We start from the raw sequence: 13,857 nt of genomic DNA, 5'->3' as shown, positions 1-13,857 counted from the left end.
AGGCAAAGTGCAAGAAATAGAAGAAAATGTGGATGAAAACACCAAAGCTGCCAATGATATGATCAAACTTCTACAAAAAAGACTTCAACAAGTCTCTACAGAAGTTCCAGAACAAGGTGTTCCATTCTAACTATACAAAGAACAAAAGGAGTTGAAAATACAAAAGCTCAGATCTCAGATAAAACTCCTCTAAGAAACGAAAAGAATTCCATCACCAGAACGCAATGATCTATTTGGATTAAATACAAGAGCTCTACCATCACCTAAAAAACCATCAGCCACAAGAATTGATTTTCCACCACCATCCACACAAGTCACTTTTTTTTACCTTTACAAAAGACTCAAGAAGCAGAAAAGAACAAAAGTAAAAAGGAACGAGAAGATGCTGCTCAATCAAAAATTATCTCTGAGAAAACCCCAGGGAAGAGACTGATGATTGGCAATGATCCACTTCCCCAAAAACTAGAAATAGCCAAGAATACTACAACAGACCCAAAGACAATGATGATGAAAACGAACAATTCTCTCACTTCTTTTCTCAAAAAATACACTGAAAGCACTGTTTCAAAAATCTTCTCCACAAAACCTGCCTTACAACAGCACTACACTTTGTCCTCTACTACAACCTCTAAAACCACAGAATGTCATTCAGATGAATCCTCAGACGCAAAATCATCAACACTTTCTTACATTTCTGAGGAATATCAAAATCCCTCACAATTCATGACAACAAGAGCTGGTGTAAAAGTTGAAGAAATGGATGTAGATGAAAAAGTCTCACATATTTATGTTCCCAAGAACTCAGCAGCACTTACTGTTTCAAAGTTAACATTTACAATTGATGACATTCCTCCATCACGATGGGCAGAAAGGTTTCAAGAGTTCCACTCTTGGCTTGAAACTAAAAGGCTATCAAAAAATAGTTATTACACTATTCGGATGAAATTTGTCTCAAGATTTACTGGAACCCTAAGAAATTGGTGAGATACTATTAATCAAGCAAACCAGATGCAATTTTTGGTATTTCAAGATTTTGGCCAGGTAATCCAAATCCTTCACAGATACTTTCTTGGAAATCCTGATGATCTTAGAGCCTTACAAAGGAAAGAATTCTTCCAAAGAAAATGCTGCTCTTTCAAAAAGACAGATCTCGATAAACACTTCCAAAAGATGCAAAAGTTATTTTATATTCTTGGTGCCCCAGCAAGCTTGAAACAAGCTTTTCTTTCTTCATTACCTGATCCAATTCAAACAGTAGTCACTAGAGCCTCACAACAATAGAGAAAAGACATTCTCTCTCTCTCTTAGAGAAATACAACAAGAACTTCATGTTGCTCTTGAAGACATCTGCCATCGAAGAAAGGTGGTCCAAGATTATCTCAAGGGAAACAAAGAATTGGACAAAGCTTGTGAAAGAAAAAAATGGCAAATAAAATGTCCAAAGTCCCGAGAATGCAACTGCAAGATAAAAAGGAAGAGGCATTTTAGAAAATTCAAAATAAAAAAGGCATAACCAAGAAATAGGTTCAAATGGAGATATCTCAGGAAAAGATGTCCAGGAAAAAAGTCAAAACCAACAAAGTGCTTCATATGTAATCAACAAGGACATTTTGTAAAATAATGTCCTACCAACAAGAAGAAGAATGAAAAATTATCCAAACTATTTAACAAGAAACTAGAATCAATTTGGATGAAGAAAATCTTGAATCAATCTTTTCCATGGAAGAAGAACCTTCAGACAAAACCTTGTTTACCTTTCAAACAGTCAATTTCGACTCAGACACTGAAAAATATCTTGATTCAGACACTGAAAACTTTTTCATGATACAACCACAACCTAGCACCCCTTTCTTAAAATTTCAAACCCTTTCTGATACCTCAATACCCTCTATACAAGCCTCTATATATCTAACCAAGTACAGCCAACCTATCCCAGTAATAGCCTTCTTTGATACTGGAGTTGTAGAAACAACGATGAATCCAAGAATATTACCTGAAGAGTTCTGGATACCTTTTGATAGACACTTCAAAATAGCCTTAGACCAAACCTTCACAACTCATCTGATCAACAAACCCATCACTATCTAATTTTTCCCCTCAATGTTCTTTCATAACCGAAGTATTAGGATCTGAACTATCAGGAAAAGACATAGCTGTTGGATTTGATATCTATCATTAGTGTCAACACTTAAGAATACTTCCAAATGGGATCAGATACAAGTATTCCTTCAAACCTTTTATCCCAATCCTCAGGATTTATTCTTTCTAGCAACCAGATGACCAGATCTAGCTGATAATTCAAACTCTCAAGCAAAAGGCATGTGCTAATTCACACTCAAAATTTCTCCATAAGAGTGAAAACCCACTCTAGAAGAATCTTGAATTCTTTGTTAAGCTTCCATTCAAGCTTAATAACGATATCAATCCTACCAGGGCAAGCCATTCAGGTATGAATCCAGAACATCAAAATTTAGCAGAACAAGAATGCAAGGAATTGCTACATCAAGGGCATATTGAACCATCAAATTCTCAATGGGCATGCCAAGCTTTTTATGTCAACAAAAGAGCAGAGCAAACAAGAGGCAAATTAAGACTAGTGATCAACTATCAACCACTCAACCATTTTCTGCTCGATGATAAGTTTCCTCTACCCAACAGAAATTCAATATTCTCCAACCTTTCTCAAGCAAGATTTTTCTCAAAGTTTGATTTGAAAGTAGGATTTTGGCAATTAGGAATCCATCTTGGAGACAAACTTAAGACAGGATTTTGCATACCAAATCACCACTACCAATGGACTGTTCTACCATTTAGGCTCAAAACTGCACCATCACTATTTCAAAAGGCCATGATAAAAATCTTTGAACTCATCCTTGACTTAACTCTCATTTACATTGATGACATTCTTCTGTTCAGCCCAATAGAACAAAATCATATTCAACTCCTCCAAAGATTCTCGGAACTCATCTTCCGATATGGTGTCATGCTTTTAGAACAAAAAATGCAGATATTCAAGCCAGAGATAGACTTTCTTGGTATGCATATTCTCCAAAGAAAATACAAGCTGAACCCGCATATCTCACAAGAATTATTAAAATTCTCAAATCAAAATATCACAAAAAAGCAAGTTCAACAGTTTCTTGGAATAGTAAACTATCTCAGAGATTTCATCCCCAAACTTTCAAGATGCACAAATCCTTTGAGAAAGATTCCTAAAAAAGATCCTCCAGAATAGGGACTAGCCCAGACAAGAGCAATACAAAATCTCAAGAAAAAAATGCAAAATTTACAACCATTGCAAATACCTTTTGATAGAAAAAAAGATTTTACAAACTGATGTCAGTGATAAATATTGGGGAGCAGTTCTTCTTGAAGAAAAGCATGATAAGAGAAATCTTTGTGCATACAAGAGTGGAAAGTTTTCAGATTCAGAATTACATTATCATTCCACTTTCAAGAAAATCCTTGCAATTAAAAAAGTCATCACAAATTTTGAATTTCGCCTCATTGGTCACCATTTTCTGGTCGAAATGGATATGTCATCATTTTCTCAAATGCTCAAGTTCAAGCAAAAGACAGTCCCTCATCCTCAGTTGTTAAGGTGGGTAGAATGGTTTTCAAAATACTCCTTTGACACCAAACACATCCAAGGGAAGAAGAACCATCTTGCAGATTTCTTATTCAGGAATTTTCAAGAACAAAAAATCTTGATGTTTTACCCAAGACCTTCAACCCAACCAAAATCAAAATAACCTGTTTTCACACCTAAACCAAAAACATACATTGAAGGAACCCCTTCCTCCTCCATCCTAATGGCTCCAAACCTTCACCCTGATTATCCTCCTAAAGTCCTTAGATTGGTTCAAGAAGGACCATTCCACTAAAAAACTGACCAAATGATTTTTGAATACCAGATTGAAGTTTTCAAAAAATATGGTGGACTTATACTAAAACCATCCGAACTTCATCCCAAGTACCTTTTATCCATCCATTTTACTATGAGTTCATGAAATTCCCAGATGAATTAAAATGGATGTTTTGGTACTTAACCCATAGGTACCACATCGGCATACAACTCTACATTATGGATTTCTTATAATTCATTAAAAAGGCAATCAACCAAGAGGTCGAGTCATGGCGAAAAAATTTTGTAGACATACTCACATGGTTCTATTCTCTCTCCCACTGGAAAGAATTGGTTGTCTCAGAGGCAGGAAAGAAAAACCAAATGACCATCTTTATCCTTTATAAGCCACAATATTTTCTCACTCATGGGAAAGCTACCCAACTCAGTACCATTCCTTCTACCTAAAATTACGAATCATTTCTTTGCAGCATCAAAGAACTGGATAAACAATACTGAGAATTCCAAAGAAGAATTTGTCAACACAACAGGATCATCCAAAACCATATCTGGCCCTCAGTAGAGATAGAGATGTCATGGGACTATTCTCCAAAAATGCCAAGACCTTACCATGAGAAGATACATGAAGCATTAAAAGAATACAATGAAGGGATCTCAGACCCTCACAAGTGGTCCCAAGATCCATGAGATTATAAAAAATTTGATGAAGACAAAATTGCACAACTCTCCATGAAGACACCAAAAGACCAAAGCACATAGTTAAAAGATAAGGCTACATCCTCTAAATCACCATGCAATATATGTGAAGGATACTGTAAATAAGACCTAGAAGACTTAAAAGACTTCTCTCTCCATAATTATATATGCAGAGAGAGAAAGCAGCAGAAAATAATTAAACTCAACCTCACCTCAGATCCAGAAACTAACTATGACTAATAAAAAAGACTTATCTATAAAAGTAAAGTCTATGTATTGTAAAAGTCCAAGTCTATATATTATAAAAGTCCAAGTCTCGGATAAGTTTGTCATACTTATCCAACTAGTTTGTCTTATATATGTCCCTTTGTCTATAAATATGAAGGGATTCAATGTAAAATACAAGATCGATTTCAGAAAACAAAACCTCTTTTTATCTTAAACATGTCTTTCTAAATTCTCTATTTTTTCCTAAGAAATACTATAGCAAAATATTTACAGTACAGTCATAAGATCATATCCTTTGAGTATGCTCTGCACTTACCATTGTTAATGGATCTTGTGCAACAGAAAAAATTCTGTTCTTCAATACAAAAGGCTGAGCAGTGAAGATGAATCCTTAAGTCTTATGAACTATACCGATAGATAAAAGGCCAAAGCTGCCGTTAAGGCCAGGAGTGTCGTATTTGGCCAGTGCATATCTTCTATCTGTTATAATTCATTTGCACCTAAACCCCTTAATTGTACTTTACAAAATAATAAATCTAGTTAATAATTAATTAACAATATATTATATATAAAGAATAAAATAAAATTAGATTTGTTTATAATTTTTGAATAAATATATTGTATTATTTATTAATACATAGATATATAAATAATTAATATTTAACTAAATAATATTTTTAGTTAATAATTAATAAACAATATGTTGCCTCAATATATTTTTGGTGATAACAAAATATTCTCATTCATTAATATTTGATTACTTTATTTAAGTGTGCAGGACAGAGTTTAAAATCCTTAATATATTTGTTATTTGAAAGTAACTCAAGAAAATGAGTTAATCAGTTAAAGAAGAAAAAAAAAAGGTTTAGTGAAAACAGAAGATTGTTAACTGATTAATGTAAAGCCTTAATTAGTTAAGGTAAAACTAGGCGTTATACAAAAAGCAAAGCAGTAAAGTCTTAATCAATTAGCACAAGGTTTAACTGATTAAAAAGGATACTAGATGCAAAGACAAAAAAAACCTTAATTAGTTACCACAAAGCTTAATTGATAAAGCAAGTATTGGAAGCTAAAGACAGAAGAGTGTTAATCGGTTAAGGAATAAGGTTAATCGGTTAAAACACAAGACTTAATGAACCTTGAAGTGCCAAAATCCAAATTTAAAATGAAGTTAACCATTGAAGGGAGACAATTTTGGTTCGTAAATAACAAAAAAAAAACCGTTAAAGGGAGCCAAAATGAAGAAATTCAAATTCAAAAAATTTTAATTGGCTAAAGTTGATATTAATTAGTTAATGTTGAAGGAAATCAAGCCTCAACTAATTAAAAGGAGAGCTAAGAAATTAAAAGAAGACTGTTGTGTAAAGAAAAATAAAAACAGAAAGGTTCTAATCAATTAAAGTTTCCTTTAATCGGTTGAGCGGTTAACACAATGAATAGCGTAGCCAAACTGTGCAAGACATATAAGCTATAATTTAGTAAAGCTTGCCTGTAATTAGTTAACGAAACACTATTTGCCTATTTGAAAAGAGCCGTTAAAGGACAAAATAACGGCTAGTAACGATTAAAATTTGTCACTAATTGCTAGAATCAATCTCCTAAATATTTAAAAACTCTCTAACAATCAAAAATTATAGAGAGAAACTACCAAGAGTGATTTTGCACTTAAAAGACCAAAAATCTTCTTTTTACACTTGTATTTTACTCCAATTCTTTGTAAAGTATTTAAGCTTGAAGCTGTACATCTTATATCAGCGAGGTGATCAATTATACTCTATATTTTCTTCATTTCTTGATTGATTAGAATGTGCAAGGCACTTTAAAGGGTTTACTAAGCTTAAGAAAGCTTAGATCTTGAGTTTAAAACTCACTTTATAAAAGCTTAGTGGAAGCCGTTAATTTTATTGATTTTAATGAATTTGGATTGAAAATCTTTAATTAGGAAAATTAAGATAATGAATGTAGATCAAGTAGACCGAACCACTATAAATATTATCTTTTGTTTTCTTTTCTGAACCTTCTATTGACTTGGTATCTTTCAACCTTAAAAAGTTTTATGTACAAAAACTCATTATTTATTCATATAATTTGTACCATGCATTCCACGTACAATCCCTAAACAAAAAATTAAAAATTTCAACCTCAGTTGATGCTATCAGAAAACTCAACAACTCAAACAATCTAAGCCAACAAAACACCAAAGGCTCTCCCCTTCTCCCACTGCCCTCTAAATTTCCTTCCACTCCACTGCAAATCCACTAACCACATCTCCTTACTAAAAAGGACTTACAAAATCCATGACTATTACAAACATGGACATGCAAAAAAAATAAAAAATAAAAAACCGTGAGCTATCAACAAAAAACTCAACAACCTAAATAAATAAGATAATAAGATCCAAAAAAACAAACCATAAGCTACAAAGAAAGAAAAGCCAACAAAAATAAAGCATGAGCAACAAAGAAAGCATTTAGTTAAAACCCAAAGAAACGCCAAACTCTTTCACGCCATCCATGGGTACATGGGTTTTCATGTTCATTACGCATTATTCTTAATAAAAAAAATCAGCAAAACAAAATAAAAAATAAAGGAGATTACCTCGACAGAATTGTGGTCAAGCTGAATAGCTCTCAAACAATCCTCTTGTACCAATCACTGCATGAAACAAATAACCAAACGATACCAAGAAATAAAAACATGTTAAAAAAACCCATTTTCTATAAGAAAAAAAAAGAATTACTTGAAACAATATCATTAAGCATTCATACTTGCGCCTGCGATGGGAAAAGCATGATTCGTTCATAACACAGGAAAATTAAGGCATAAAGTAATCACCTTTAGACAAAACAAAAAAAAAAAAAAAAAGGAAAAAGAAAAACAATTAATGTATAAAAGAAAACAAAACTAATAAAATCATTAATTGAAAAATAAAACAAAATACGGGTTTTGTTCACCTCAATATAAGCATCAATGGTTGGCCAAAATGACCTTCCTTGAAATAATTGTTCACAGCTTTCGTCAATTGCTCTTCTTGTCGACACGAAAAGAAGCAAGCAAGAAACCGAGAGAAGAGATTTGCAAAACATAAAACAAAGAAATCAAACAGAAAAAAATGAGAGAAGAAATTTCTGGAAGCAATGGTATGAAAAAAATCAAAATAGCATGATAAACAAAACGATAAAACAAACAAATCAAAAACAGAAAAGAACAGGGGAAAAAGAGCAAAATGAAAATGAAAAGAACGGCGAAGGCAAAAGAAGAGAGAACCAAATAGTAAACAAAAACAAAAAGGAAGGCACGGGCACCAAAACAAATAAACAAAGCAGACAAGAAAAGAGTAGTGAAAGAGAGAAAAAAATAGACAAATCAAAAGATGGAGAAAGTAAAAGACGAGGCAGAGCGAAGAAACCTAAAGGGGGAGGGAAATATCTAGAAGAATGCTGGAGAAAGTCAAAAAAGAGAACGGTAAGAGGAAAAGATCAAAAAGCCATGGCCTTTCTACAAAATACCACCTACATCTCAAAATTCAAGCCAAAATCAATGACTTGGTGTTCTAATTAGGAGCAAATGTCCCCTCCTCAACACAGTTTTTGACATATGCAGATTATTGTGGGACAACCATAATACTTTGGTATTGATATTTCTCAGTCTTGATTTAGAAAAATTACGTGGTACCAGACCTTAATGGTACTGGGCCAATCCGAGACCATTGTCCGACGGGACAAGGATACTTGGTCATCGCTACTTCCATTGCACTGAGTTAGGAGGTGTTAGAACAGAAGAGCTACAGCTTCCTAACTTACAAGGAAAGCTGACTTTTCTCAGTTGCTGTTTTCTTTCTCATATAGGCTGGGGCCTTGGGTTCGTGCAATGGGAAATGAAGAGAAACAAAATTGGGCTCAATGGCACTACAGCATCATCTTGAGCATGGAGTGGAGTAGTGTTCCTTAGGTAAAAGTAGTCAAATTGTACGCATCAAATAACAAAAAGGAAAAGAGTGAAACTGCTCCAACAATCTTCCAGAAATGAACAACGATCAGCAATGTCAAGCCTGTAACGCACATGAGGCGGTGACAGCAGGTATAATGCAGTCTCGTCATAACTTCCCCATTTGCAAAACGTAGGTCGATTTCTATACTTGAAAAAGTTGTTCTCAAAGCCACTTGCCGGAAATTGTCTCAAAATGCAATTGTATTAACAATGTGGCTAGGCTACTTGGAGCACTAATCAGAACTACAACATCGTGGCCGAACTTTCTTATTCATCTTGAATCAGTCTGCAGTGTCACAACAATTTAGTTGCACTATATGCAATTAATAAGGCATTTAATAGACAATGTGTAAACAGCTATATATTTGTTGTTGGCTTGTTGGCCTCATTTGGTATCATGCTCATCAATAATCATTAAAACATCCATCGTGGAGATGAATGAACAGTGCTTTGACGTGGTTTGCTTGGCTGCTCTGAGTTGTTCCGCTTCTTCATGATTGAGGAAACTGTAGGGCTAAAGTAGTCATTACTCCTTTGAGAGGTCGCCCCTTGTGAGTAAGTCTTCTTTCCATGGATAAAGCTCCTCTGCTTTTCTAGCAATGCCCTGCGAGCCACTGGGTTTCTTTGAAAGGCTCCCCATCTAGTGTAACCCACACAACTCTGGCTCCTTCCCACTTGCTGAAAGTTCCCCTCTCTAGGACTCGTGTAGTTTCGACTCTCAGCAGTCTCAGCAGAGTACATGGTCTCCCCCTCACTGCTATACCCATTATGCATCTCTGAAAGTTCTACAGGAGATGAACTAGACTGGACCTCACTCTGGGCCCCATTCACAGATCCAGTTGAGGCAACATCAGCATTCGCACTGGGACTAGACTGTACTCTATTCTTGATTTGATCTTCGTCTCTCAATGGGCTTTCTGCAGGAAGCTCCTTCAGAACATTCTCATCTGAGTTCAGAAGTAGCTGTTTGGTTGGCTGCAAAACTACTGCAGCTTTCGCAATCTGGAGAGGAAAATTTATATCCAAAAGCTGAATTTGGCTAGTCTCTTTCTTCCTAACAGGGACTGCAGTCAACTTTGGTGATTCATATATTTCTGGAGTTGGGATTCCTTGCACATGTGTTGTGTGTGGATCAGATTGTGGCGTTTCGCCTTCAACAGTGTTCACTACAGCAGGAGAGCTTGGTCCTGGTTGATCCCTAGTTTTCAAGATTATATTTGATGAAGATGGAGTTCTGTCATTATCAGCTTCTGTCGACTTAAAAACCTGACGCATTGTAAAGGATGCAGAAGAATGCTCACTCTTTTGGCCTGAGGACATCAATCTAATAATTGGTAGCTTGGGTTTAGTAACTTCATCAAGACTACCTTCCCAATGCTGGTTTAACCAATCACAAATGATGGGAATGGGAATACCAAATTGCATAGGACTGTCTTTCTTCCATGATGATGAGGATGAAGAAGAAGTTGAGGAAGACTTGGTATTAGGAGATGTAGCTAGCTTCATAGGATCACAGATCATGAATGCAAGATTTCCCTGTGCATCAAATCCAGCTGAGCCAGGGTTCCATATTATTCCATCGGTTGACAGTTTTATGAGATTGTCAGTGGCAATCACCACCTTTCCTTCACCTACTGTCATTTCCTTTTTCTCTGTGTAACCTAGAAGGTAAACAGCACTTCCTAGATCTAGATTTGGTTTAGAACACGTCTTCAAGTAATGAGGTTGGTGCCCTTGGGTATTTGATTCTCCATCCATGGCATCTAAGCCCACTATTGTTAGATCTAAAACAGAGCTGGTGATGAAAAACCTGCGAAAAGATTAAAGACAGGAATTAAATTTGAAGTACACTAAATAAAAGAAAGAAAAGAAAGAAGATATAACAAGAAATATTTCAGGAGTTCTGCCACCTGTTTTGCTTAGCCCATGCATAACATCAGTAAATCAGTTAGCAGAGAAATTTTCATCATGAAACTATTAAACCAAAAAAAAAAAGGGAGGAAGAAGTAGAGGGGAGGCTCCAAGATTGAGTAAAACTTTAACAGAGCTACAAAATGGGCTAGCCAAGAGAACAATTAGAACATGAATCAACTGAATAGAACAAGCCAATGAAACAGTAGGAATTAGACTATCTTGTCAGCTTTTCATCAAATATCAAGAGTTTCCAGACACGTTATTATGGAGCTAAGTGACAGCATTTCCTATTGCCAGGACTACTTCAATAAGAGAACCATGGAATTTAAACTCAAGACACCATATACGAAGGAAATATTAAAATTTCCGGATGCATCTACAATGAGGTTGAGGGGTAGATGGAGAAATTCTCAGTGCAATCCTTACAAAAGAGTCAAAACTCAAAAGAAGAGAAAAGGTAACTGTTTTGAAGAAATCCAAATTATCATAAAAGGTTTCCAAAAGGTACAACTAGCCCAAGTGCCAAAATCAACTACATCCACTGTAAGGAAAAAAAAATTAATTCTATAATTCAGAAACAGAAATTATCAATAACAAACCCAATCTGGATATCTTTCTATCTGCTCCACCATAGCATCAATGAAGTACGTAGAAACCCTTGGAGGAGTTCAGGGGGAAAAGGGAAAAAGAAAACCCAGCAGGAGATAACTAAATCAACAGCAGAACCTATTATGAATTGTTACCAAATAAAGTTTTTCTAATTTAATGGATTCTTCTTATGAAAAAAAAAAAAACAAGAAAGTCATCTACTGCTTCAGTTTTACTCAACCTAATTTTATGCCCGCGACAGGGCATAAGCTATGAATTTGCTTAACAGAAGAGCATCTTAACTTTCAGAAGGATGATAACTAATGCAAGGTGACTTGCAAAGTATTGAACCCACAGAAGCTTTTGAGTGTTTTGTTCAATTGTCTGCTCCTTTTGCAACATCATCATTTTATCCTTATGTGCCAACATCAAGGTGAAGAATGTCTAAGGTCCTTGATCAATAAACTAACAAAAAGTTTTTAGATAAGCTTGATAATTATGAACATCACTGTTTCATGGAGACTACCGAAATGCTAATTTACAACATATAACGAGACGAGAGCATTAAGAGGCACAGGTGACCATATGTCTGTATAAATTTCTTCTGTTGATATATGCTATTAATAAATATTTGTAATAAACATGAGTTAGGAAAACACTTTTTTATACATTATGCTATCTGACATATCTCTGAACACGTCAAGGCTTAATGTTGTATAATAAACACAAATTGAGAACAACACCTCAAAATGCTGATTTGCTCAATTTAACCCTTGTATGAGCAACAACTAAAGTTAGCATGACTCTTTTCATTCCCTCTCTTGCACTTATATAATACACAAGGCCCTTGGATATAACTGACTTAAGAAGGAAAAATAAAGTAACCTCTTCTCATGCAACAATGGCAAAGGTAAATTTTCTGATATATGCACAATTTGAAAAAGAAATATTTTATCTTCCTCCTTAGAACTTCATTGAAGAAACCTAAATGATACTCAAATTATCACATCCTCATGCACAAAAACATTTGAGATTAAATAAATTAAAGTACTAATCATCAGCACCAAATACTAATACATAAATCCCAACAACCAAGCCTCAGCTGCATACCTTCTACTTAAGGTAAAGTAGTATGGGCCTCTTAATTATCTATAATAATTTAACTGCTAGGTCAAATGAGCAGAGATCACAGTTAAGTAGACATTCATAGGAAGTTTATGACAGTAAAATATCAACCAAAAACAAAGTTGTAATGACAACAAAGATGAATAAAGAACAATCTTTAATTAATGTAAACTTGACATCAATAAGTCTGACACCTAATGAAATACAAGCACAAAAGGTGAAGCCAAATTAATTAGCTCAATCAAATCTCAAAGTTGAGAATTCTACAAAGTAAAAAAATCAACTCTACAACTACCAATCTTGGACCCACTTTTCTTTAATCAAGCAATCATAATTCAAAAAGCATTTTCCACAATACTTGTTGGTAACCACATCAAGTAAATGACATTAAAAATCCCTCATTTTTTTTCCCTTCCTAGTTAAACAAAAAGTACAAAACCCCAGAAAAACAAAAAATATATGTATTACCTGTGAGGAACGAGAGAGGCAGACACGCCGTTTTGGAGCCGGATCTCAGAGCTCTCAGCAGCAGCTACAGAAGGGAGGTTGACGTGAGTAGTTAAGAGAAGATTCCGGTGGATAAGGAATCCAGTGCCGGAGATTCCACTGACGGAGGTTCCGGTGATTCCGGCCATTGCCGGAGCTTTACTTGAGAAAATGGTGCCTTTCATTCTTTCAGTCTTGCTTACTCCTTTGCAAAAACACCACGACTCCCTTAAACCACCCATTTGTTTTTGTTTTTTTTTTTTTGTTGTGCTTTTCTCCAATTTCCTTTTATAAAATGTTCAGTCTTTTAACGAGTCGAAAGAACTGGTTTTTGGTTGTTGTCAGAGGGCTGGATCTGGAGACAATGGCATTGTAAGGTTTCTGAGAAGAAAAGTAAATTAACGTAAAGTGTATGAGAGTTTGCTTCGCTGAGAGAAAAAGAGAGGGAGGGAAGGGACGAGATGGTCGTGAAATGAATAAAGGGAGGGAGATGAGGAGGGGTGTGTTTTCTGAGCTGGAATCTTGGGGACAAAACTGTCTGTGTATAAAACAAAGAGAGAGGGTGAGAAAAAAGAGTTTTTGCAACGGGGAAATCTTGATTCTCCGATGACTGATTGATGATGGTTTTGCAATTTTGATCTCACTTAATGCGAACCATACACGTACTGTAGGCATACCAAATCTCCCTCTACGTATTCTACATGGAATTATTTAGTCATTAGGATCTGCCCTCTCGCCGAAACGAGCTTTCGCAAAAATAGGTCATCTCTTGAAAAATGTTTTTTTTTTCCTGGATATTTTATATAAATTGTTGTTTGAATGATATTGTGAAAAATATTTTTTATTTTAAAAATGATTTCTTGTTTTACAAAATTAACATATTATTACGTAAACTTAATATCATTAATGCAAAAATTATGCTTAAACTTTATATACCATTTTTAAAATAAATTTACATTATATAA

General features: G+C 34.9%; 1 protein-coding gene and 1 long non-coding RNA gene across 3 annotated transcripts; both read right to left on the bottom strand.

The window, feature by feature from the left end:
• Positions 1-361: 361 nt before the first annotated feature.
• Positions 362-8,261, bottom strand: LOC148764593 (uncharacterized). 2 transcript variants are annotated; one of them, XR_016024233.1, is made up of 4 exons: positions 7,744-8,261; positions 7,558-7,624; positions 7,388-7,444; positions 362-1,458 (listed from the first exon to the last, which is right to left on the bottom strand). It is a non-coding gene; the product is annotated as an uncharacterized LOC148764593 (long non-coding RNA). The 2 variants fall into 2 exon arrangements; XR_016024232.1 differs by lacking the exon at positions 7,558-7,624.
• Positions 8,262-9,019: 758 nt separating this feature from the next.
• Positions 9,020-13,517, bottom strand: LOC18612732 (uncharacterized). The gene is made up of 2 exons (XM_007049646.3): positions 12,875-13,517; positions 9,020-10,589 (listed from the first exon to the last, which is right to left on the bottom strand). Exons 1-2 carry the CDS (start codon positions 13,132-13,134, stop codon positions 9,194-9,196), a joined length of 1,656 nt encoding a protein of 551 aa, XP_007049708.3. The 5' UTR covers positions 13,135-13,517; the 3' UTR covers positions 9,020-9,193.
• Positions 13,518-13,857: the final 340 nt, after the last annotated feature.

This window comes from Theobroma cacao, chromosome 1 (genome assembly GCF_053813885.1).
Source record: "Theobroma cacao isolate CCN51 chromosome 1, ASM5381388v1, whole genome shotgun sequence".
NCBI lineage: Eukaryota > Viridiplantae > Streptophyta > Magnoliopsida > Malvales > Malvaceae > Theobroma > Theobroma cacao.
This window is presented reverse-complemented; position numbering and strand designations above follow the sequence as displayed.